At 42.5% G+C, this 23860-nt stretch overlaps 1 protein-coding gene across 1 annotated transcript in view; it reads left to right on the plus strand.

Moving 5' to 3' along the window:
• Positions 1–23648, plus strand: part of dock8 (dedicator of cytokinesis 8) — a 41876-nt gene extending 18228 nt beyond the window's left edge. The window contains exons 15-48 of the mRNA XM_061279843.1: positions 1244–1361; positions 1599–1669; positions 1838–1982; positions 2070–2171; positions 2269–2364; positions 2678–2912; positions 3002–3163; positions 3303–3481; positions 3900–3992; positions 4719–4814; positions 5976–6122; positions 6199–6312; positions 6917–7072; positions 7157–7296; positions 7379–7542; positions 7914–8065; positions 9226–9408; positions 9492–9618; positions 10034–10121; positions 10197–10293; positions 10803–10937; positions 11048–11200; positions 13049–13207; positions 13690–13790; positions 15202–15394; positions 15939–16082; positions 16192–16323; positions 16662–16796; positions 17256–17345; positions 17550–17786; positions 17852–17995; positions 19763–19869; positions 21783–21953; positions 22217–23648. Coding sequence (XP_061135827.1) covers positions 1244–1361; positions 1599–1669; positions 1838–1982; positions 2070–2171; positions 2269–2364; positions 2678–2912; positions 3002–3163; positions 3303–3481; positions 3900–3992; positions 4719–4814; positions 5976–6122; positions 6199–6312; positions 6917–7072; positions 7157–7296; positions 7379–7542; positions 7914–8065; positions 9226–9408; positions 9492–9618; positions 10034–10121; positions 10197–10293; positions 10803–10937; positions 11048–11200; positions 13049–13207; positions 13690–13790; positions 15202–15394; positions 15939–16082; positions 16192–16323; positions 16662–16796; positions 17256–17345; positions 17550–17786; positions 17852–17995; positions 19763–19869; positions 21783–21953; positions 22217–22268 — 4618 coding nt within the window. The 3' untranslated portion in view covers positions 22269–23648. The remainder of the gene's footprint in view (positions 1–1243; positions 1362–1598; positions 1670–1837; positions 1983–2069; positions 2172–2268; positions 2365–2677; positions 2913–3001; positions 3164–3302; positions 3482–3899; positions 3993–4718; positions 4815–5975; positions 6123–6198; positions 6313–6916; positions 7073–7156; positions 7297–7378; positions 7543–7913; positions 8066–9225; positions 9409–9491; positions 9619–10033; positions 10122–10196; positions 10294–10802; positions 10938–11047; positions 11201–13048; positions 13208–13689; positions 13791–15201; positions 15395–15938; positions 16083–16191; positions 16324–16661; positions 16797–17255; positions 17346–17549; positions 17787–17851; positions 17996–19762; positions 19870–21782; positions 21954–22216) is intronic.
• The last annotated feature ends 212 nt before the right edge of the window (positions 23649–23860 follow it).

Below are 23860 nucleotides of genomic sequence, written 5' to 3' on the forward strand. Positions count from 1 at the left end.
CTCACCTTTCTTCTTGTTTGTTGTCAATCGCGCATCGCATTCAGCCATCCTGCCCAACACACTTAGTAAAATTCATAATTGACGACACATCGTTTGATGCGATGGTGCAATCCTCGATGGTGTGTTATTGTCAAATATTGTTTGTTTTTTAATCTCCATCGCGGACCGGACGTCATACGGAGGCCGCCATTACAGATGCGCAGAACGGTTGCGCAAGACACGTCAGCTATATAAAGAGCGAGAGTTCAGTTCTCCACCTATTAGTTTCAATTCACAGTTTAATTAGCAGTTTCAATCAGCAAATAACAAAATGCGTATTACAGGTAATATTTTATTTCACAACACTTTGCCTTGTTCCTTTCGTCTCTGCTGTTCATTTCAAACACGCTCCATACGACCGCAATGCTCTTGTATCAGACGCTCGCTCGATCACCTGCTAGTTTGCCGTCTGCCACAATGTACCCTACACAAATCCGAAACATTTGTTGCGGCTCCGAGTCACGACGAGGGGCAAGTTTTGGTTTCCAAGGGTGTTTTTATTCCTCTTCAACGTCTCTCCCATACAGAGCCGCCGTGTGCGCACGGAGCGCGGTGGTGCGTTTAGGGGCAGTCGGAGAAATCAACGCCAACAAAAAAAATGACATCCAGCCTAGTTAAGACCATACCAAAGACTTTAAAAATGGGACCCATTGCCTCCCTGCGTGTGTGACGATCTTTGGGACTTAAAAAAAAAAAAAAAAAAAAAAATTTAAAAAAAAATTAAAAAAAATTCATAAAAATTGGGTGCGTATTATACATGGGTACAAGCTTTTTTCCAGCATCAGCATGCCATTGTTAGGGGTGCGTACTATACATGGGGGCGCACTATACATGGAAAAAAACGGTAATTTGTGTACAATTAGTTTACCTATCAAGTATGAAATCGATAATTAGCCAGTTCATTTGCAGTCCAGACTCAGAGAGCTGAACTTCTCTTGCTCTGGAGGGACTCTCAGTCTCGAGAAGCCTCAAAAAACACTGCATAAAGGAGCTTGATTTGTTGCTTTCCATTCATGTCAAACTTTTGGCACACCCTATACTCTAATTGTAAAAACAAAAACATGCATGGATGCTCTGACAATGTCTTCAATGATGACTTCCTATCACAGAGTTCAAGATGTTATCATTTTGTGTATCACTATTGCCATCTAGCGGCTGAAACCTGAAATACATCACCTTTTTTTTTTTGCTTTGCATTCTGCAGGAACTTGCTCTTTATTTATCCCCAGAGGCTGAACTTTGTCAACAGGCTGACGTCTGCGCGAAACATCAGCATCAAAATCCAGTTTATGAGTGGCGAGGACCCCAGCTGCGCTCTACCGGTGAGTACAGATGCAAACTCTCAGCAGAAAAAAACACAATGTATCTTTCTGACTCGTCCTTCAATAGTTTATAATACCAGTATGTAATGTTCGCATAGTTGTACCTCCTTCAACAAAACACTTGGGTTCCGATGCTAACCTCTGCCACAGTTTCCATTGATTGCTATTTATCAATAATAATGAAAATATACTGTTCAGTAATTTAATTTAATTTTGGGTGTTTGTGTGTCTCCTCAGGTTATTTTCGGCAAATCCAGTGGGTCTGAATTTGTGCGGGAAGTTTACACACCTGTTACCTACCATAACAAGCAAGTACATTAATATAACTCCATCACATATTTTCCGTTAAACGTGTTGAAATAGAGTGAGTTTAAAATGTTTGTTTAAATAAGTTTCAATGTGATTAAACTGGATGAAAGGCATTCAGTGGTCGCAGAAAGCAAAATGCCACCATTCTGACAGTCATTTTTGGGCAGATCGCCGGATTTCTACGAGGAAGTGAAGCTGGCCCTTCCCGCCCGTCTGACGGAGCGACACCACTTGCTCTTCACCTTTTACCACATCAGCTGCCAGCAGAAGCAGAACCAGTGCAACAGCTGTGAAACGCTCATTGGCTACTCTGTAAGACTCACAACCATCAGTTTGTTTATAATTTTTTTTGTTAAATCTGAGCTAACACTGTCTTGTTGTGCTCACCTCCTCATATAGTGGCTGCCCTTATGGATGAATGAGAGACTGCACACGGGTCAGTTCTGCTTGCCCATTGCCTTGGAGCGACTACCTCCTAATTACTCGCTACACACTGCTGAGGTAAACATGTGTAAAAATACTTCTCAGCATCCACTTTTTTAATCGTGTATAAGTACATGTAAGAGTATGCTATCTTTTGATGTTGTTTGCTGTGCAGAAACTTTCTTCTCAGACCATTCCAGTCAAGTGGATGGAAAGTCACAAGGGATTGTTCAATCTGGAGGTCCAAGCTATGTCGTCTGTGCACACTCAGGTCAGTTGCAGTTCATGGTTTAGAGCAGTCGTCGGGAAATTTTCATCGGTGCTTGTGGGGGAGGGGGGGGTTCACATAGGACCACACACTTCTTAACTAGATGTATGGCAAAAATGCTAATTTAAACATGGACAAAAAGTGAAAACAAAATATGTGCTCTTCATATATTTCATTTTCTACAACACATTTCTCAGTAATTTCTCAGTAATTTCTCAGTATATAAAAAAAATCTACAACAAAGGATGTGAACAAAAATAACCTCCAAATGCGCACTCTAACTACAATTTCCCCACTCTTTTGCTTTACCCACCAGGACAACCACTTGGAGCGCTTTTTTACCTTGTGTCACGCGCTGGAGGGTGGCGCTACGTTCCCACTGCGCGTTCGAGAGGAGAAGATTCCTGAGAACAAACTGGAGCACGAGCTGAAGCTCAGCATCATCTCCCTGGCGTCGTCCAGCCTGGAGCCACTAGTGCTCTTCTTACACCTGGTGCTGGACAATCTCTTCACGCTCATCATGCAGCCCATGCTCATTGGCGGCCAGACCGGTGAGTTGAGTTGAGCTGACCTGACCTCAATGCGTCCAGTAGATATGTCATGACGTATATATATAAAAAAACAAAACAAAACATTTCAGCCAACCTGGCCCAGATCGCCTTCGAGTCGGTGGTGTGCATTGTCAACAGTCTGCATAACAGTCAGGAGCTGACCAAGGACCAGCAGGGTAGAAACAGCCTACTGGCGACCTACCTTTACTGGGTGTTTCGTCTACCTGACCCCCCTCGAGACATTCCAAATGGTATGCACTGATAAATATGCACTTCTGTGTGAAGCTAAATGTCTTTGTCTCAATTATGTTTTGGGAATTTGCAGTACAAGGACAGGGAGTGTCCACTCTAAAGCTGAGCTCATGCAAATCTGTGTTTGGCCGCAAACAGGAACAGGTGGTGTGATGCCGTCCACAGAGAGCCGCTACAGCACGATGGGCCGAGCCTCCGCGACCACGGTGGGCAACACGCTTCTGCAGTCCAGGATCCGCAGCAGCAGCAACCCCGACATCCCCGTGCCGCATTCATCGGCCGAGGATGCCGAAATCAAGCTCATCTTGGCTGCCAAGGTATGCTGGAGGTTGGGTGTGAGTCACATTTGTGCAAGTCATACACATGTTTTACGATATGGTTGAAGTTAATGTCATAGCTGTTTATGCACTTTCAAGTCAAGTCTTCCGTAAGTTTTATCCGAGCAATTCCCAATTCCTAAAATTGGTTACTTAAGTATGACCACAATTAAGTCATGATTGAAGTCCTGACCGCTCAGGTCCGCAAAAAGAATTTTTTGAACAGGTACATTCACACTCTTTCTACATGATCACCCACCATGCCTCTTCACAATCTCGCACTCACAATCACTCAAGTCATTTGATTCCTACTCCTCCAGTACATTAGCTATTGTAATAGGCCATCAGACAGCAGTTCTAATGAGGACATCCATCATGCTCATTGTGTTGGAACGTGTGTATGTGTTTTTGTCTGCAGGGCCACAACGTTCCAGGCAATCGCATGTCAACTGTTTTGGACACAAACAGCCATCAGAATGCAACAGGAAGCATCAGGCCCTCCAGCAGGAAGGTACAAGCAGGGGAGAGCGTCACTATGGTTACTTATGTTTCATATGAAAACTTTTTGACTTAATATCTTCTCCAAAAATTAACTATCTAACTGTAATTAGATCCAAAACACGCTTACCCTATGTATAGTACAGACTTTAGTTGTTTTACTGTGACATATTTTTCCCAATGTCCATTAGGCATCCCCTTTAAAGAATACAGATTTTTTTTTAAACACATCAACTACTGCTTAATCTTCAGAAAAAAATAGAACAGTATTTTACAATGAGGGTAATAATTACTATTATTAACAGTAGTCTTTGTATAAAATGAGCTTCAAGTTATTTTATCTTACTATATTATTATTATATTTTGAATGCATTTTTTATGTTGCCCTTCTAACAATTAGGTTTGCTGTACAAACAAGTAAACCGTTTAAAAAAAAATAAAGAAATGCTAATAGCAAACAGTAAAAGCGCAAGAGACCCTAAATCAAACCATATATGTCGTAAATTTGACCAGATTTAGCCAGCCATTTGTTTGCAACGTGAGCAGAAAATACATCCATTGGACAGTGTTTTTGGTTCACTATAGTTATCATACCATAAGAACAAACCAGCATTTTGTGAATCCACAAGGTGTCAGTGTGGTATAAGTTTTTTCTCTTTTCCCAGCGTTCAAGTTCCGCCACTTGGTAACAAAAATAATCGATTTCTATACATGCGCTGTGTGTTTTTGTGTCTTGCAGCAATTTCACGAGGAGCTGGCCCTGCAAATGGTGGTCAGCACAGGAGTGTGCAGGGAGAACGCTTACAAATATGCCTGGTTCTTCTTTGAGCTGCTGGTCAGTAGATTTAATATACAATGCCGCCTTTTGACTGGCACATTAGAGAAGAAAAATTGAGAGATGTTGATGTGTTGTGTATCACATCATTTGACCATGACTCTCTCTTCTGTCCCATTCTCTCTCTCTCTCGCCCCTTTCGCTCCCTTTGTTTTTACTGAGGCATATCATTACTCACATTTATTCTCAAGCTCTCCATTAATCTCACTTAGTCATACTTGTCCTGCACTGACCTCACTTGAAGGATGAATCAAAAGCAGGCTGTATACTATGCATTTTTATACTTTTACCTTGGTGGAGTTCAGATAAGGTTTGACAATAGGCTTTTTTTAATTTATTTTTATTTCTGCCCATTGTGTTATTTTTATTGTATGAGGTGACAGTTACCTGTTCACCTGACTGACACAGGTGGATTTTTTTCCAGACTCTCCTTATTATTTGTAGTTGTTTTCTGTTTTGTATAGTACATGAGGCATTAGGCATTCTGATTAAAAATATATATTTTTTTAACCTGTCCACCGTTATTTGCGGGAACTAATATTAGTTCTGGTGTAATCTTCATGTTGTTGCTAGGTTCAATTTTTTGATACAGTAGTTTATTTTGTGGGTTTGAGATGTCCTGTTTTGTTGATGTTTGTTGATTGCACTTTGGGGAATGTAAAAAGCCAAACTGAAAGTCATTTTTTCTTCTCTCCCATTGGCACTAATAGCCTGCGTAGTCTGCTTGTACAGAATTGCCCACCATTTGTATAATAATGCCAGAAAGAGTGTTTTAATGACTTCATCCTCTGTGTTCTGCTAGTGCCTATATTTGTTTGCCCATGTGTGATGATGTTATGTCAGATTGTGCTAATTAGTGTTAGGCTAGTACGCTAGTTAATACTATTCATGAGCTAAACATGTACGCTAATGACACTAATTACAAATAAACAGTTCTTCAAGATTAAAAGCTATTTAAACACAACAGAGTACCACACTTGGAGGAGCACTTCACTCGTCAGTTCTGAAGTTTAGGTGTCAAGTGGGTTTCAGCATGGTTCCAACAGCCAAGTATGAGTACTCCCTAAATGTGCTTTGGTCAACCTGCAAATTACAATGCATTCAAAAAGCCGCTTGATTGGGACCAATTCCTGTATATTTTCCCTAATTTCTTCCAAACAGGTGAAAAGCATGGCCCAGCACGTGTCCCAGCTGGATCAAAACGTACCGCGGAGGAGCCGCTTCTCCGACCGCTTTAAAGATGACATCACCACCATCGTCTCCGTGGTCACAGCTGAGATCGGGACCATCCTGGTCAAGCAACAGAAGGTAGGGCATTGTTGCCTCTTTAGCTCAGCGTAAGTGAGACTCTTTGCCGATTGCACTTTGTTGATGTCTGTTCCAGGAGGTGGAGCAAGCAGAGAAAGTTAACATCAGCCTGGCCTTCTTCCTCTACGACTTGCTGTCTCTCATGGACCGGGGCTTCGTCTTCCTGTTGGTGAAAAACTACTGTAATCAGGTACAGTTCAGTAGACGCTACATTAGGTACACCTGCATGATGTTAAAGCAGCATTATCACGTACAGGAGATTCGATTGAGTTAATATTAATACAAGTGTCTGACCAGAAACCCAACACTAGCCTTTGCATTTTTCATGGAGTTTGCTAGTAGCTGGAATTTTTTTTTTTTTTTTTGGGTGATGGACGTGCTTTTTGTGCTCGCTAAAATAACTCGAGGATCAAGACTTATAGCGGACTATATTACTTTTACTTTGCTATTACACTTGCTGTAATTCACCTCTTTGTCATGTGCAAGTGAGAAACTGTGAGTAACCCTAACCCAGCTACTACTGGGCCAATGTTAAGTATATGGATTTTGTTACTATGACGACCGGTAGTGGAGTGGCTCCTAATTGCATGAGCAGAGCCTAGAGTATGTGGAAACAAAATGAACGCCATGAAAGAAAATGTGTTGTATTTTTGTATGTATGAAAAAAGTATTTTAACTTGTGGAGTTGTGCTGTTCATTCACTATATGGCGCATGGACACAAGGTCAAACCCCACAGCGACTTACCCTCCTCGTCAGTGTCGTTCTTAAGTGTGCTATTTTCTTTCTGGTCCAGATGTCCGCCAAAAGTGTTTCGATGCCAACACTGATCAGCATGCGTCTGGAGTTTCTGCGAATCCTTTGCAGTCACGAGCACTACCTCAACCTCAGCCTGTTTTTCAGCAGTCCAGCCTCAGCTCCTGCCTCTCCGTGCCCGTCCATTTCCTCACAGGTCCGTCGTTGTCCGATATACTGGTAATTTGCGTGGAATGAGTGTGAACACAACACGCGTGTACTGTGTTGTGTCGCCATATAGAGCTCCGGTTCTTGTAGTTTCCAAGAGCAGCAAAGGATCCTGGGCCTGTTTGAGCTCTCTCTGGAGTTCAAGCAGCAGCACTACCTCACCGGCCTGCTGCTCACCGAGCTCAACGCAGCCCTCGACATGGAATCTGAAGGGTATGGAAAAAGGAGGAACAATGTTTCATGAAATACTAAATGTTAGCCTCACTATCTTGAGTAACTGGTTGTTTGAATTTAGGGGAAAGGTTCAGAGGAAGGCCATCAACGCTATCTTCAGCCTGCTGTGCTCTCACGATCTGGACCATCGCTGTATCAAGAGCGAGGTCAGAGCCAAGATGGCCGCCCTCTACTTGCCCCTGGTGGGCATCATCATTGACTCCACCAACTACCTGGATTTTACAGGTATGTATTATGCCAAAAATTAAAATACTAAATGTTCGATAGACAGTGTGCGTCTTGTATAACTGTGTGCTGAAAATACCTCAACACACAGTCAATCATATCTGACCCTCTAGCAACAAAAGTGAGCACACCCCGAAATGGCAACACATATTCTTCTCAGATGATTTTACCATGAGGTGCCATAGTATACTTTTACTGACCAGTAAGGGAACAGTCAATTTAGTGGCTACTTCATATTATAAGCAGGTATAATTTGTTGAGTTTTATCCAATCAAATTAGACATTTGAGGCTGTGCTCTCTTTAGTAAGCTACTGTACAGTATGTGTAGGTGTCGTGAGCCTTGCAAGTTAGTCCGTGTGCCTGTCTCCAGTGTCAGACACACGCGGGGCAAAGAACAAAAGTGGCGGACCTGAGGACGACCTTGACAGCGTGCCGCCCATCAATCAATCTGTTGCCATGGCGATCGCCGGGAACCCCTTCAACACGCTGGGGAGGAGCGTTCTTGTTTCCATGGCATCCATGGTAAAAACTGTCAACTATTAGGCTGTTTTTAGAAGTGTATATGTATTTGGGTTGCGTGTGTGTTGTGCCAAATATGTGAAGTTCACTGAGGTAGATTGATTAGCTGTCAAAGCCACTCTCACGCGCATACACGCGCGAAAATGGTTTATATGCAATGCTGTTATAAGCCGGTCGTCATATCTGAAAAAACACATCCATCATTTGTAGTATCTACCTATCAAACTCCACAGTCACCTCCAAGAGAATGCTTTTTTGTTTTGTTTTGTTTTGTTTTTTGCATGAAACACCACTGCAGCGGGAAAAGTGACTTTCACACAACGCAGCCCTCGGCTTGATATTCATCATAGTTTCAAACATGGCAGCTGATGTACTTCAGCCGCTTCGATCAATGTTTTATTTTTATTTTTTTTGCTTTTTTCTCACCTTATTGATATTTTCACAGCAGCGTTTTTGTGTCAAAGCTGAGAATGTCTGTTAGGGAGAAAGCTGGGCTGGGTCTTACCACGAGGCAGGACACCCAAAAGCACCGGGGCGATAATGGCCACATTTATCAAGAGCTGCCACACAAGTGAAGCAGCAGTAGACCTCTCGCGTCGTAATTCATCATCAGGAGAATGAAGGTGAATTAGTCTGCAGTAGATTTTCACGTCCGTTAGATGAGGAAAAGAGGTAGTCGACCATCCTTGCCACGTGTGTGCATGCTGCATCAGGGTCTTCCGTGAGAGCAGGAAATTTGGGTGTTAATGGTGCATTCATGAATTCTTGAATTGTGGCTGGTGACCAATCCAGGGTGTACCCTAGAGTCAGCTTCGATAGGCTCCAGTCACCTGTAACATCAGTAATGAATTTTGCTTGAAGTGCTCTTGTTGGTTTCTTTGTTCACCGCGTTCATTCTTTTCATTTCTACTTTCAACTCCTCATTGAGAACTACGTTTATCTGCCCTGTTTTTAAATATATTTAATTTTAATTGCTGCATTGTGTCTCGTTAGTTATTTTAATTTTTGTATTTCAGTTTGGGATGTCAGGGATCTTTTTGCAAAAATATAACAGGAAGACTACTCAAGGCCAGGCAATGTATTGTGGTGATCTGCGGGATTTATTGGTAGTTTCAAATAAGCCTTTGCCTGACTTCTAACAAGCGTCTCACTCTTTAACACAGCAGGGGAAGTCGGTAGCCACCCTGGCGGCGGACACAAGCCGCCACCTGCTGATTTGCTTCCTATGGGTGATGAAGAACGCCGACCGGGGTCTTATCCAACGCTGGACTGTGGACATGCCCCCCTCGCAGCTCAACAAGCTGCTGGAGCTCCTCACAATCTGCGTGTCCTGTTTTGAGTACCAGGTCAGTTTGCTTGGCGGCATGGAGTCCTTTCATAAGCCTTGTTGGTCAATAACTCTCCATTATTTGTATTTGTGTGTGTCCAGGCTCATCAGAGCAGCGATAAAGTGAGCACACAAGCTTTACAGAAATCCCTGCAGGCTAAGCTCCAGCTGGAAGAAGCCCTGCTGAGAGGGATGGGAGCCCGCGGGGAGATGATGAAGCGAGTCGGAGGTAACGCGCACTTTGAGGGACTTTGCCGCCAGGAAGCACATTTTTAGCCATTTTAGACCTTAAAGACCTTCTCTGTTCATAACGGACGTTGTCATGTCAACATGGCCAAAGGTACTATCTCGTTATTTCATTTTAATCTAAATTTGACATTTGCTCATAAATTCCGGAATATTCCAGAGTTTGCTAGTCTATTCTAGTTATTTAAAAACAGATAGAACCATTGAAATGTTGATCTATTTGTAATCTTTAAATATTGCAATATAAGATGGGGCCTACTGCACCTGTTATTATAGTTGTTGTCTCTTTCGATTAGGTGTACCTAATTAAGTGGTTGGTGACCACAGAGCTCATTTTTAACTGGGCATCATAACGACATAGTTTACTTTCTGATGTTCTTATTTTTTTCGTTTTTCAGGGATGGACCGATCCATAGGTCACAGAGAGAACCTGCGCTGGAGAAAAGATCAAACCCAGTGGAGACAGACCAACGACAGACATGATAAGTATGTCTAGTTTCATTTCTCCAAACATACGCCACTCATTCAATTCTGAGTATTCATCATCTTACCTTGCACCAGGACCAAGGCGGAGTTGGACCAGGAGGCTCTGATCAGTGGAAATTTGGCCACAGAGGCAAACCTCATCGTTTTGGACCTGCTGGAAACCATCGCGCAGGTCAGGATGAACACTCTTAAGTGGAGGATTGTGTGTTATCACAATCACTTGATTGAATTGAGTTCCTTTTACTCAGGTCATTGAATTGCTTGCTTCACGTTAACGTGAACATCAGTTGCTTTATATTCAGTCTTGTGGGAAGACCCAGATGAATGAGAATATTCGCAGTCATCTTGTGTAGAATTTCGACCAAGCAGTTTGAATTGGCTGCATTCACGTGTCTAAATAAACCGCCCCCACACATGCAAGCCTTGGCAATGTCAGATCAAAATGAGTCTTTCTACACTTTATTGGTGAAAGCACTTCGGAAAAAACAATACATCAGCTATCTTTGATAGTGTACTCTCAGACTAAAGAAGGATTTAGCTTGCAAGGTATAAGGTCTCAGAGAAGTGGGAAATTCCTGGTGAATATCCTTGCAAAGTGGATTTGAGGAGTTTTTAAAACATTGTTAAGCCACTCAAGGTGTGGACGAATCTAATTCTATTTTACTTGTGTCCTCCATGCAGGCGGTGCCACTGGCGGACTTTAAGGACAGCGTGGTGGGTGGTCTGTTGAAGGTGTTACTCCACTCGCTCACCTGCAACCAGAGCACCACCTTCCTCACACACACCTTCGGCACACTCAGGGCACTTGTTGTTAAGGTACCCCACAGGATTATTAGTCATGTACTCCTTCTCCTTTGTTAAACTGGGGTTGACTGACTATATTATTCTGCAAATGGCATAATAGTCCTCAATTTCTTTCATTGCAGTTTGGCGAGCTGCTCTTTGAAGAAGAGGCTGAGCAATGCGCGGACCTGTGCCAGAAGGTCCTTCAGTACTGCAGCAGCCCGGTGGATGAGAACCGGAGCCAGGCGTGTGCCACTCTCTACCTCATCATGAGATACAGCTACAGCAATGCCAGCGTAAGCGCACACACGTCAACATCCTGTGATCACTCACTCGACGTTATCTGGGGCACCGGCCGCAGACCAAAGTAAATGGCGGGTGACCTTTTAGTCCTTATCTAACCTGAAGGAATTGGATTGAAGTGTACCGAAGAGAAGGGAATGGCTCATGATATGTCTGCTTTTGTCCCACACACACATGCACATTTTATCCCGCTTTTATGTCGTTCCCATTTCTATTCTCAGCTCTTGGTAGAAAAAAAAGTTTCTGGTGAAGTATGTGCGGGTGAATAGAGAGCAGAGTGATGTGTCACTGTCTGCCTCCCCCACACCTACCACTCTTTAAATGATGACACACACACACACTGGGTTCCTGTGTGTGTGTATTGAAATGTAGATACTCCCGGGTCACAACATTGCTGCGCTATGTAATGAGATCCATTTTTAGTTTTGATTAACATTGTCATAGATAGAATAGTATATAGGAGTCAATAGTCAGTCACTGCCAGATCATCAGTAATATGACTATGTAGCCTTTCTCTAAAATAGCAGTTTGCAATATTGTGTCACCAAATTCTACCTTAAGAAAATCCTAGCACTCCCAAGTGTACTACATGAGCTGATTGTCCAAATGTGACCATGCAGCATTGGGAATTAGCTTAGTGCCCATTGCCGCCATCTAGTGGCGGTGTGCCTTGGTGTCATTTTCAGAAGAATCTTTGATTGCAGTACAGAGTAAAAATGGACCAAGCAACAACTTGAATTTGAACAGCATGTAATTTGAAACACTCAGTCAAGGTACAACTGTGTCTGAGTGAATAAGGATTTCTAAATCCCAAAGACAAAATTCCAGCATATGTCCAACATATGATTGTGGTGGGTATGAGTAGTGCCTAAAGTGGTTCTGCTAGTGCGTGTGTTCAAATGAAACTAAGCGTGCTCCTTTGATATTTGCTGCGTTTACAGCTTTCGCGGTGTAATGAAAGTCAGACAGCAGCCTCTGGAACATGCGCGCACGTACTCGCACAAACACGCACGCCTCTCCAACCCACCATGTATTTGTTTATGCAGACAATGCAGCATTGGGAATTAGCTTAGTGGCCATGTGACTCACTCAAATAGAATTGTCTTCCTAATATCAAGCCAATTTTTCAACATCATCCTCCCGCAGAAAAACACACAAGCTGACATTTTTGCTTCAGATGCTTCTAAAAAACTCTGAAAGAAAATGAGATGTCGAGTGATGAGACAAATCTTATTATATAGGCGCAGTTTTTGACCACATACGCGCGCACAGACACACATCAAGTGCATTAGTGGGCAGTGATGGGTGGTTAGGCTGCGGCTCCATGCTCAGTTGAACAGAATGGGGCCGTAGAGATGATCCATGGGTGATTATGTCTCTGCTAATGGGGGATCATTTCCCGCTTTGCCGCTCATGTCGGAGATAGATGGCGCGCAGCGCGCACGCACACACACGCACACACACACACGTACACTCTCGCAACCTGAGTGTGCACATGTGGTAGCTTGTCACTGACAGGTAGTGTGAAGAATGAATGGCGAAACAACAGCAAGCAGAGGATGCAACCTAATCAGGCCACCGTGCCTTCCTGATTCAATATCGCCGTGATGCGTTCGGGTGCTGATTCAATTTGCACGCTACGTCATTTTTGTTTTCTCGGCGAGGCCGTGATGGGTAATTGACAAATTTAGCTGCAGTAGTGGGACAAAATATTAGATACTGCTCTGTGGGATGTGGCACACTTCTTCACCTCTGTAAACAACAGGCAAAACAATAAACATAATTTTATCTATCCGTACATCATACGTGTGTATGTGTGTGTGTGTGTGTGTTTGGAGCAGAACTTTTCCAGGGTGAAGATGCAGGTTACTATGTCGCTGGCCTCCCTAGTGGGCAAATCCTCCGACTTTGAGGAGGAGCACCTGAGACGCTCCCTGCGCACAATCCTAGCCTACGCCGAGGAGGATGCTGAGATGCAGAACACACAGTTGCCCCAGCAGGTATCATGTTTTTAAATGTACAACACGTTTACTTCCTAAATACAATCACATCACATCATCTTTTGAACTATGATTTTATCTAGGACCGAATAATAAAACAAAATTCTGATTGGGATTTTATTTCCCCTCAATATTGCAACTTATTGCAATTTAATATTTTTCCCATGTACTGTATTTTTTTAACAAACACATGCAGCAAATGTGTATATTACATTACCTAAGAGCACCCCAATCCACTGACTCTTTCAAAACCGGACTTAAAACTCACCTCTTTACTTTAGCATTTCCCTAATTTCTCTCATATCCTGGTTGTCGTCCAGTTGTTTCATACTATACGTACTATATACTATGTTTTGTTTTCTTGTTTTTACTTGCCATGTAGCACTTTGAGATTCCGCTGAAAGTACGTTATAAATATAATTTGTTACTATGATTATATTACAATGAACATATTGATGCTATATAAATAATTTGGTCTCCAGGTGGACGAGCTTCTGAGGAACCTCAACAGCATCTTGTCTGACACGGTGAAGATGCGAGAGTTCCAAGAGGATCCCGAGATGCTCATGGACCTCATGTACAGGTACCTTCTACGCTTTCCTCCCACCACACCCTCTTCTCTCTCTTTATCTGGGGCTTGTTTTGCCTCTGTTTGCCTGCCTCGCCATGGCAACCATGTGCTAGCACTTTGGCTCCCCTCGGAGCCGCTTTTGTTTACATGCAAATGCAAACAGTGGGTCCAGAGAAGACCAAAGGACCATATGCGCACGGCATGTGTCGTGTTACATGTGTTATTTATTACGCATGGCTCCAGTTTCGGTATTATTCATGGGAGTGCATGGACTTTCACCTGAAATCACCCCGGCGAGCTCACCACACTTGTTGTTCTGTTGTAGGGTATGAAAAATTTGGCCTCAAGATTCATCAATTAATGTTAATGAAGAAAATGAATAACTGGCTTTATAATGGCCTGCATTCCATCTAAATGCAATGTATACATGAATTCCTTTTATGAGAATAATTTCCATAATTTGGTTGTCTTATAAATACTGTAGTAAATGCCTCAAGGCTTTCATTAAAATTGTTGTTCTTCTAATGCTTCAAAGGCATCACAGTTTTCCACTTACCACAGCTCTGGTACATCAGATTTCTTTTGTTGAATATGTTTGCCGTCTACAATGGAGACTTGCCTTAGGAGTTTAATTCATTCTGTGGCCATACTCATAACTCAAAAACCTCACATTTTAAATTGTGTTTCCCCATTGAAATGTATGGAAATGGTGAGTAATTCCAGTCCCGTTCCCGCCACACATTTTGCTTCTTCTACTATATGTCATACATATACAACAAAAAATAGTTTCACAACTAAGTAAGATGCAGTATTATTAGTTGTTTCTCACAGAGAATAAAGAGTATATTCCCGTGAGTGTTGTTATATTGTCCTTCTATTTGTGTTGCTGTACCGTTTGTGTTAAATAGATGCACTGCTTAAAGGGCCGTACCTCACCAGTGTTGCAATTTGTTTGCCTGTCTGACATTTTGCATTGTGTCTTAGCCTTAAGATAGCGGACAGTTTGCTGACATCCTCTAACCCTTTAATCTGAATTTTTTTTACCCGCACGTCAAAAAAAAACCCCAAAAAAACAATGAAGCACATATGACAACATAACAAGACACTTTATGACAGTTCACATCAAGACCCTCCCGCACAAACTCACCAACCGGCTAATTTTGCCTATATTGCCTGCTTCAATTGGCTGACGACCAGTCCCGTATGTACCCCGCCGCCAACCTCAATTCAGCTGGGACAAAATGTCAACCAAATTGTTTGTTATTGTGCTTTTTGTTCATTGCGTGATACTGACAGCTGTTTGTAATCTTTTGTCCCTCTCATGAATCTTAAACCAGATTATCATCTTTTAGAATAAGACTTTATGATGCTCTTGGGTAGTAAATTAATAGCAGTGACATCCTCCATCTTGCCTGACCCACAGGATAGCAAAAGGCTACCAGACGTCTCCTGACCTGCGTCTGACGTGGCTGCAGAACATGGCGGAGAAGCACAACAACAGGAAATGCTACACAGAGTCGGCGATGTGTCTGGTACACGCCGCTGCTCTGGTGGCGGAGTACCTCAGCATGCTGGAGGATCACAAATACCTGCCCATTGGCAGTGTCACCTTCCAGGTAGAGGACACCGTTGCAGACATCAGCTTATGTCATATTATAATCACTGAACATGAGTTGGTGGAAAAGAGACACCCACATCACACGCCTAAATGAACGATTTTCTAATTGGGTCATGTGTGTCCAGTGGGGAGTGCTGCATGCTCACAATGCTAATTCTTGGCATGCAATTTTTTCTATCACAATTCAAAAGTGTATGTGATATTGCATTCACATGATTAGCTAAACATTTTTGGATTCTCAACGAAATGTGCTCTTGTGCTGAATATGATATTAATAAGCGCCAATATACACATATAATATATACTGTCACAAGCACACGCATGCACGCACGCGCGCACACGCGCACACACACACACACACAATTAGCAGTGAGATGTGTGCGCCCAACACATCTTGACCTCCAGCAGTCAACAGGTCATTGATTGGAGGGTCATCACATTAGTTCCATTTCCTGCTCCCCGTTTTCAATTCAGCCATGTGACTGCTAATTTGATTAAGAGGACTAAGTGATTGATCGGAGCCATGGATTTTCCCCCCTCAGAGCATTTCCTCCAATGTGCTGGAAGAGTCGGCCGTGTCGGACGACATCCTGTCCCCCGACGAGGATGGCGTGTGCTCGGGACGCTACTTCACCGAGAGTGGCCTCGTGGGGTTGCTGGAGCAGGCTGCTGAGCTGTTCAGCAATGTAATGGACAAATCATGCCACCATTTTTCATCCGTTCGTCACTTAGTGTCCAATATTGGTGTGCTGTATGTCACCATGGTAACAGACGGCGCTACTTTTGTCTTATCAGGGAGGTCTGTACGAGGCTGTTAACGAGGTCTACAAGGTTATCATTCCCATCCTGGAGGCTCACCGTGACTTCAAGAAGCTGGCGTCCACTCACGACAAACTGCAAAGAGCCTTTGATAATATCATTCAGAAGGTAACAACCGGTGAAAACACGCGGTTCATAGTGAGATTTACAAAACATGATAAACAAGTACAGTACAGAAGGATGCAAACAGCAACTTGAGGATAGTTTAAAGTAAATGTAATCTATTCTCTTGTCCTCTTCTCATATAATATGGTGTCGTAGTACTCATTATTTTATTCATTAACAGCATCTGGTTCTTTTAAATGACCTGAAAATCACTGACGGTAGGAACTCATAAAAGGCCCATAAACAGGCCTTTATGACAATAAGAAGAAATAAAAATTACTCTGTAATGTCCTACTGTGGAGAAAGTCATAATGGAGATATATGTCCGCCTATCGCTGCAGGGCCACAAGAGGATGTTCGGTACCTACTTCCGGGTGGGCTTTTACGGCGCAAAGTTTGGAGACTTGGATGAGCGGGAATTCATTTACAAGGAGCCGGCCATCACTCACCTGCCAGAGATATCTCACCGGCTGGAGGTGAGAGACAAACGTAGCACGTTCTCTATAAAGTGTCTTCATTAGCGATGACTTGTTTGAGCTTTCTATTAATTAATTCTCGAAAGGTTTGCTCACATTCAAAAGGAGCAGAATGAATGAACAAAATCAATCCACCATTTACGAACAGCACTTAAGGTAAAAATGCAAGTTTGCAGAACCCACATTGGCTTTGAGTCATGAAACACAGGTCTCTTACCCTATCTTATTATTAGTGCATGCGGCAGGCCATTAAAAAAAAGTGCAGCGGGCCGCAAATAGCTGCCGAGCCAGACTTTGGTTGTTCCCTGAAGTGTGACTCAAAGGCACTGTCAAGATAGAGTTGCTGCATTACATTAGCAAACAAATAGACTAAGTGATTTTTAATTACTGATGACATCTATATAATCATGAACAATGATACGCTGCCGTGCAAAATGTGCATGTTTCTCTGGCTGCCAGAACTTTTACGGGCAGTGTTTTGGAGAGAACGTCCTAGTGATGATCAAAGACTCGACCCCTGTGGACCGAAAACAACTTAACCCCAACAAGGTAAGACACATTCTGTCGCTCAAAGGATAGTCACGATTTATTATTCCCAACTTTTATTGAGCCAAGGTACCCATTGTATTTAGCATTAATAATACACCGCCAAACAAGAAAATGTCTGAAGATAGAGTAAACAAAAATAATTATGATCTTGGTTAAGCATTCAATGATGTAGCTTTCAGTGAATATACTTGGTCTCCTTCGCAGGCCTATATCCAGGTTACATACGTTGAGCCCTACTTCGACGACTACGAAATGAAAGACCGGCTGACCAACTTCGAGAAGAACTTCAATCTGCGGCGCTTCATGTACACCACGCCCTTCACCAAGAGCGGGCGTCCGCGGGGCGAGCTCAACGAGCAGTACAAGAGGAAGACCATCCTCACAACAATGCACGCGTTCCCATATGTCAAAACCCGCATCAACGTCATCCAGAAGGAGGAGGTAGTGTGCCAAAGACATTGACCATATTTGGAGGTCACCTACAATGTTAGGTTTGCTTCCTCCAGTTTGACCTGACGCCTATTGAGGTGGCTATCGAGGACATGCAGAAGAAGACCAGGGAGCTGGCGGTGGCCACGCACAGAGAGCAACCTGATGCTGTTATGTTACAGATGTTGCTGCAAGGTTCAGTGGGAGCCACTGTTAACCAGGTAATACGTGTGTGAGATGTGAGACCCCTGAAAGGCCTTAGAAAGTTTTCCCAGCTGCCACAAAACATTGGGTATTTTTTCTCGAGTGTGTCATGTTAACCCCCGAACGCTTGTCTTCTCTCTTCGTCGCCCCTTTGTCCCCTGTGTGCTCCCTCTAAATGTGTCAGTTGAGGGGAGGGAGTCTTAAACAGACGGCATAAATTAGTTCCATTTAACTTATCATATTTACAATTAGCATTGTAGTGGCAGATTGCAGGTGGGAGACATGATCAAAGTCTTTGAAGCATCCATAACCTTAATCCCCCCTCGCATTGAGTTAAAATGTCAATTCATGGCCACCCTCCCTTTCATGTGTCGTGCGCGCTTCGCCCCAACCAGATTCGCTTTGATGTGATTGCTTCCAGGTCCTGCCGGCGCTCTGGATGTCAAGATGACGCTCCCGTGTTTTATCTCCGAACGTGTAATCTGACAGGTCTCGTCACTCAGGACCCGACGGCTGCGTAACGCACAGCAGCTCCGTAAACATCCGCGTCTCCGGTGTAATCAGCACAGGAGGCCTGCCTGGCTTTTCCTTCTGTTTGGGTCCGCAGTACATGAAAGAGGATTTTTTTGGAGGCTAATCAGAGCTGTTTAGCCGCTCCTGTCATGAAGCGGCGCTGTGCGAGCGGTGCTGCGGTTTCGTGACAAATATGTGTTGAGATAACTACGTCTCATACTTGGAAACAAGGAGCCAAATGGCGAGAGCTTAGGGATAGGGGCTCTCTACTGTAGCTCACGTTTTTCAGAAATAGCAACAAACAAAATCCAAACCAAGTTGACTCGAGATGAACAAGGAAAAGTCATCAGGTGTCATAGCTGATAAACAGCGAGTGGCAGGAGTTCCTCAGCTGGTCCCATGGTGAGACGAGGGGAGGATTTGCCATCAGGCAAACAAATGCCTCGTAAAATCGGTTTTCTTCGATTCCTTCTTTTAGTCTTAATTCACATCCTTCGCGAGACCTCCAAGTGTCATCTAGTCTTTCCTCTTCCCTTTTTCATGCAATGGATGATCCAAAGACGTTTGGAGCAAAACAAACTCGCTGTCCCAGTGGTGCAGTCATGGTGCAAACACTTTGATATATATATATTTTTAAATCAAAGCTACCAAAGGTCTCAATTCACAGTGCCAACAGTAAGAGCTAGACATTTTTGCCAGTTGCGCTGCTGTCACTATCAGACGACGACGACGATGCATATAAAAACGGGAAAACGGCGGTGGAACCCCGTCATTAAGTCATGACCCACTTTGCACATTTTGCACAAATGAATTATGAAAAAGTGTTCTTGCAGTTTTGTTTTTAGAGTGCCAAGAGCTGACGAGGAACATGACAAGTGCATGTTTAAATGTATGAAATTATGCAAATGAGACACATTTAATTACATTGGGGTTTATACCCCTTTTTATTCACAATGTGCAACAAGCCACATTCTTAACATCCTTGTCGTCGTATTTACAGCTGTCTATTGGATGCACAATAAATCTTTTTTTTAATTGTAGTTTTTACCATGACTGACCCACTTTTGGGTCCCAGCATTAGAACATCACTGCTATAGTGGGGGAGTGGTGGGTGACAGGAAGACATCTCTCATTCTTCTTTTGTTGGTACGCTCCAACATTGCGCCACTTCCTCTCATAAGCTCCTTTTTCCTTCCTGAGGTTTTGTTTTTGCTTTCTCTTTCTTGAACCTTGACTCTTGTGTGTTTGGGCTCCTTCTCTCCCCATTGTAGGGCCCGCTGGAAGTGGCCCAGGTCTTCCTGAATGAGATCCCAGCGGACCCCAAGCTCTTCCGTCACCACAATAAACTGCGGCTGTGTTTCAAGGAGTTTATAATGAGGTAAGAAAGACGGCCTTGCTGAGCGAAAGCCGTGTAAGGATGGAGGAGGAGGAGGATAATTTTGCTCATGGAAAGTGTACCGATATTTTAACGACCTTTAATAAGATTTGAAAATAAATTAATGACGACGTCATACAGGTATTTAATGTCACAAACGGCAAAAGATGAATTCTCTGCTATCTTGAAACTGGCATTTGATAATATTAACGGTTTTCTTAATACAAGTGCCATTAATACACCAAAGCTGTGGAACGAATTTGGAATAAAGTTTTACATCGATAGGATACAATACACAATCAATCAAAATGGTTCCGCCTTGACTTTTGAATGATGAAAGTTACAAAATGGCTGATGATCACAGCTGATTGTGAAACTAATCAAACAGGTAGGATGAATAGAAATGAACCCGAGCCATTGTAACAAGGGGCTGTTCTTCATTCCCCCTTCTATGATAGCGTAAGCTTTTATTCCGCACGTTATCACCAAGCTATTTTTCTTCCCATTCAAAGCATCATTGTTCCCAAGGAATTCATTGTATTTGGAATAATTAAAAGGATAATTTGAACCATCCTGCTCACAGAAATGCATCTGTTCAAGTAATTTTGGAGGAAGAAAAGTGTGTACTGCATTGCATGTGTATGTTGACCTGGTTAGCCATTGGTCCTTTATGCCTCCAAAAGGTGGTTTTCATTTTCCAAACCCTCGCATGTCACATTCCGGTCCGCGCTGATTGCTACAAGCAGGTTGGCAAATATTTACTGTAATTTCCGAAACGGTTCTTATTTTCGATCCAGGGGGAATGGGGCCTTTGTGTGACAGCAGGGAAAATCTGAGTGTTCGTTTTTCATAGTGTCATATAAGTTCTAAGCTTTCTTCTGCACTCTAATGGGCAGCCCTGCAACAAATTATCTTTTGTAGATTTCGTCTTGTAATTATGGTAAACATTGTGGAGATGTGATGTCTCACGGGCGCTGCAGTACTGTCTAAAAAATATTGGTTAAAATGGCAGATTATCAAGACACAACAACAAACATGTTATACAAATAAATGTGTGAAACACAGCACAGTGGGAATTGAGCATCCAGTGCTCATTTGAGCCCAGTCTTTGAACCAAAAAGCTTTCTAAAAATTTCCGTAACGAGCGTAAATGTCATTATCTCGTCATGCGGCAGCCACCCAGCTTCCACGTGAGTAGACGTTGTCGCGGAAAAGCCTTCTCAGGTCAAGCGTGCGCCTGACTATTTACTGCACCGTATTGTGTTACACGCCAATGCCTTTTCCGTATCACCCGCATTCGAAAGTTGGGGATTAACCGTGACATGTGTTTGTAATCACGGCAGACTCCCTGATTTGCTGCGGACCGCTTTGTCGTTGTGGAGGACCGCAAGCGGACCTCCTGTACATGCTTACTGTCCCACTTGAGACGCTTTGCCTTATTATTATAATCTAGCCGTGTTCCTCTTTCCTGCGCGTAATTCCGTGGCTCGGCTTCTGGCGTGCTATTGATTATGTTGTTACATACTAGCGGATGGAAACATCCAAAAGGCATGTCTCTTTTGAGGTGGTTTTCGCTTTCTTAATTTGTGTCAAATGGATGCAGGCTGCAGTTAGCATGAGGTTGGATTACGCTTGAATTGGTTTGCTTGGAGTCTCTCACGATCCTGGTTTTAGGTTTGCGGTCATGACATCATATGCAAAAGTCAAGTCGAAGCTCTCTTCTGAAAGTTCATTCGGCAAAGGGAACACTTATACAATATAAAGCAGATGAAAGAAATATGATAATTGACACAATGCAAATGTCGACGTGCCGCTGTGAATAGATCCTCAAAAAGTTGTGCTGCTTTTATGATTATGCACCATAAAACCGTAAGAAGCCTTGGATCCACTTTATACCCCACTTTTCCTCCTTGCAGGTGCGGCGAGGCGGTGGAGAAGAATAAGCACTTGATCACGTCGGACCAAAAGGAGTACCAGCAGGAGCTGAAGAAAAACTATAACCGCCTGCGTGAGAGCCTGAGGCCCATGCTGGAGAAGAAGATCCCCGAGCTGTACAAGCCCATCATCAGACCTCGGCTGGAGAACAGGTGAAGGCTCACGTGAATGTCACTTGCTTCGGCGCCACTCATTCAAATTCGAGCTACATTTGAATAAAGAAGCAGCTTTTATTTGCATAATGCTTGTGTATACTGTATCAACGTACATCACTTTTCTGTTAACAGGAAATTAGAGTTGAATCTTTGAAAATCTCTTCTACAGTCACATAAAACATGCTAATAAAAGTTTTAACAAGATTTATGAGAGGAAATGCTCAAATTCGGTATGTTTACACTTTGGTATTTCTTCCTAGGGACTCCTTCAAACGTCTCAGTTTTCGCAAAACCCAGGAGGAAGTTTCCTGAGGGCCCATGGTGAATCGGGGATGTGGCGCTTTGTGAAGGGGCAGAATAGATTGTCAACAGCGACCTCAATGCACCCCGCGACAATTGGTTCACTATTCTCAAAAAGATAACCAGTGTTTATAATAATAATAATGATATAGACCTTTCCATTGCAATGGAGCAGGATTTGATGCATGGAGCCGTTCACTGTAACATATTCACATGTCCTCATGATGCTGTAAACATTTTGAGATCTTCACCATTAGGTTCTTGCTGGCTTAGGACCTTATTTTTGTGCCAATAATGCTGCGCGTGTGTGTGTGTGTGCGTGTGCGTGTGTGCGTGTGTGTACTGTAAATGGTGCTAAAGGGCTTTTTGAAATTCTAATCTCCAGCATAAAACGTGCGATTCAAATGTTTGTATGTTTAAATTTGAGGTTGCTATTTTTTTAATTATTATTTAACTTATTTGGAGTTATCTGACAAGTTTATATGCGGTAGACGGACTTAATCTGTACTAGTTTGACTATAGGTGTGATCCATGACAGATTAAATAGTCTACAAATCTATGAGGAAAGAGTGCATTTTAATTTTAAAATCTATTTTGTAGATTACATTAATATTGATTAAAAACAATAGTCAGGGTTTGGTACTGATTAAACAATTTTTATTGCAGTTTCACAATGCCAAATGTATATATTCTTTTTAATTTACAGAGCAATAATTTCAAATGCCACTGCACATTCTTAAATTTGTGTTTACTTTTTGGCAAAATGTATTCCAGTAAATTTATGTTCTAAGTGGTCCTGTAAATATCTCATTTCACTTACGAGCTGTCGGTGGTTCTTTATTTTCATGCGGCTTGTTTATCCAAGTCACATTTGGTAGATTACATATTTTTGTACTATTTTGTAAACTTCATAACATTTTTTTACACAGATCACTCTGTTAAATGAAATTATATTTTCCAAACCAGTTTTGAGGCAAACTAATATAATAGCTGGCCTTGAAATGTATTGTAAGACTCACTGACCAACTCTTTAAGGATATTTTCACAAGCAGTGAGAACCAATACACAGATAAATGAGAATGCTCGGGTTTGATTGACAATTTCAGAAAGATGTATTAGTTCATCAATACATGTATAATTGTGGTGTAAACTGAAATGGGTCATACTGAGAGTGGTTAATAGATTTCTGTCAGTACGTTTCAATGCTGCAGATTTCAATAAAAATAAAACTTATTCTTGTTCCTAATACATGCCCCCCAATCTTTTTTTTCTTTTTTTTTTTTAATCTATTTCAATGTTGTTGCCTTTTTTTTTTTTTTTTAACAACACCGACGTTAAACTGTACATGTATTGTACATACTGGTAAAGCACCTGAATAAACAAAAGAATATACCTGTCACTCTACATTACTTGTTAACTTAAAAAGAAGAATTGCATCTTCATTTTATATTTTTGTGTAGTGAAAATACCATCTAAAAGTTTCAATGCACTGATTATGGAAAACGGAGGAAAAACTACAAATTACTGGAGTCGCGAGATTATGACGTCACAATTATAGTACAACGTTATTTGCATTGAAAGTTCCTTAACGTAGCAATTGTTTC

The sequence above is a fragment of the Syngnathus typhle genome, linkage group LG5, assembly GCF_033458585.1.
Source record: "Syngnathus typhle isolate RoL2023-S1 ecotype Sweden linkage group LG5, RoL_Styp_1.0, whole genome shotgun sequence".
Lineage (NCBI taxonomy): Eukaryota > Metazoa > Chordata > Actinopteri > Syngnathiformes > Syngnathidae > Syngnathus > Syngnathus typhle.